This window comes from Cariama cristata, unplaced genomic scaffold (genome assembly GCF_000690535.1).
Source record: "Cariama cristata isolate BGI_N322 unplaced genomic scaffold, ASM69053v1 scaffold28400, whole genome shotgun sequence".
Classification (NCBI taxonomy): Eukaryota; Metazoa; Chordata; class Aves; order Cariamiformes; family Cariamidae; genus Cariama; species Cariama cristata.
Window position 1 is genome coordinate 1,225 of NW_009593407.1, and position 1,072 is coordinate 2,296.

The 1,072-nt window shown below is 57.4% G+C and overlaps 1 protein-coding gene across 1 annotated transcript in view; it reads left to right on the forward strand.

Moving 5' to 3' along the window:
• The window catches only part of DNAJC16 (DnaJ (Hsp40) homolog, subfamily C, member 16), a gene marked incomplete at both ends in the record, with an annotated part of 4,107 nt that overhangs the window by 1,037 nt on the left and 1,998 nt on the right, over positions 1 to 1,072 (forward strand). The window contains one exon of the mRNA XM_009710341.1: positions 512 to 616. Within this exon, the coding sequence (XP_009708643.1) occupies positions 512 to 616 (105 nt within the window). The remainder of the gene's footprint in view (positions 1 to 511; positions 617 to 1,072) is intronic.

Consider the following 1,072-nt stretch of genomic DNA (forward strand, 5'->3'; position numbering starts at 1 on the left):
TGCCGGCCCCTTCCGCGCCTATAGCGGCCGTTTCCCCTCCCGCAGCCGGGCGCTCATCAAAGACGGAGCTGACGGTCTGCTCCTCTCCCCCGGAGGCCCCTAAACGAGCCGTGATCCCCCTTTTATCTCCTTCCCGTAGGTCAGAGAGGTCCCGCAGCTGAAACAGAGCAGGTCTGATGGAGCTCACAGGTGCCCGTTAACCCTTGGCTTCCCACTCTAAAATAAAGTACACAGCCCCAACGAACAGTTAGGAGAACGAAAGCGGCGTCGACGGAGGGTGCAAAATAACTAAGAGGGCTGGTGGGCGGTCGAGCCTGATGGTTTTCATTACTTTCCCGTATCAGAAAAGCACAGATCAGGCGCGCCTGTCGGAAAGACAGCCCCGCGGTCTGCTTTCCGTAACACCCGGGCAGCTTTTTCAGGCTCGGCTCTCACTCAGACCCCTAATCGCAGAGCGTGGCGCGCGTCAAACGGCCCAGAGGTTAAACTCACGTTCTGCTTCCGTTTAAAGATTACAGATAAAAACTACATCCGCTTTCTCTCCAACTGGAAGAAAGAAAACAAGCCCCACGTCCTTCTATTTGATCATACGCCGGCCGTGCCGCTCTTATACAAGGTAACGTGATTTCTGTCGCTGCGTTGCGGACGCGCTAACAAATGCAGGTGTTCCGAAAGAAAACGCGACATTGCCGTGAGCAGAGGCGGACCGAGGCCTCTAAATAGCATTGACCGGTTCCAGGAGAGCGAGTCGATTGCGGTCGGTTGAAAACGGCACGGCCAGGCGACCGACTTCCTCCGCAGCTGGCTTCTCGGTCCCGCCACGGACGTACCCTTAGCGGCCGCAAAGGCGCGGGTGGGTTTCGGATGCAGCGGCAACAGCGGCACGTACTAACCTTTACCGGTAACGAGAGATTTTGGCGGCACGTCTAATTCTGGCTGCTGGAAAGCCCAATTCCCAAGAAACCCCTGCTACCGTGCAAAATGTCGGGTCGTGGCATAAAGCGGCGGATCCGCTGAGGCTCCCCGTACGATGACCAAGAGAACGCAAAGGGCCGTTCCGCCAGGGAGAGGA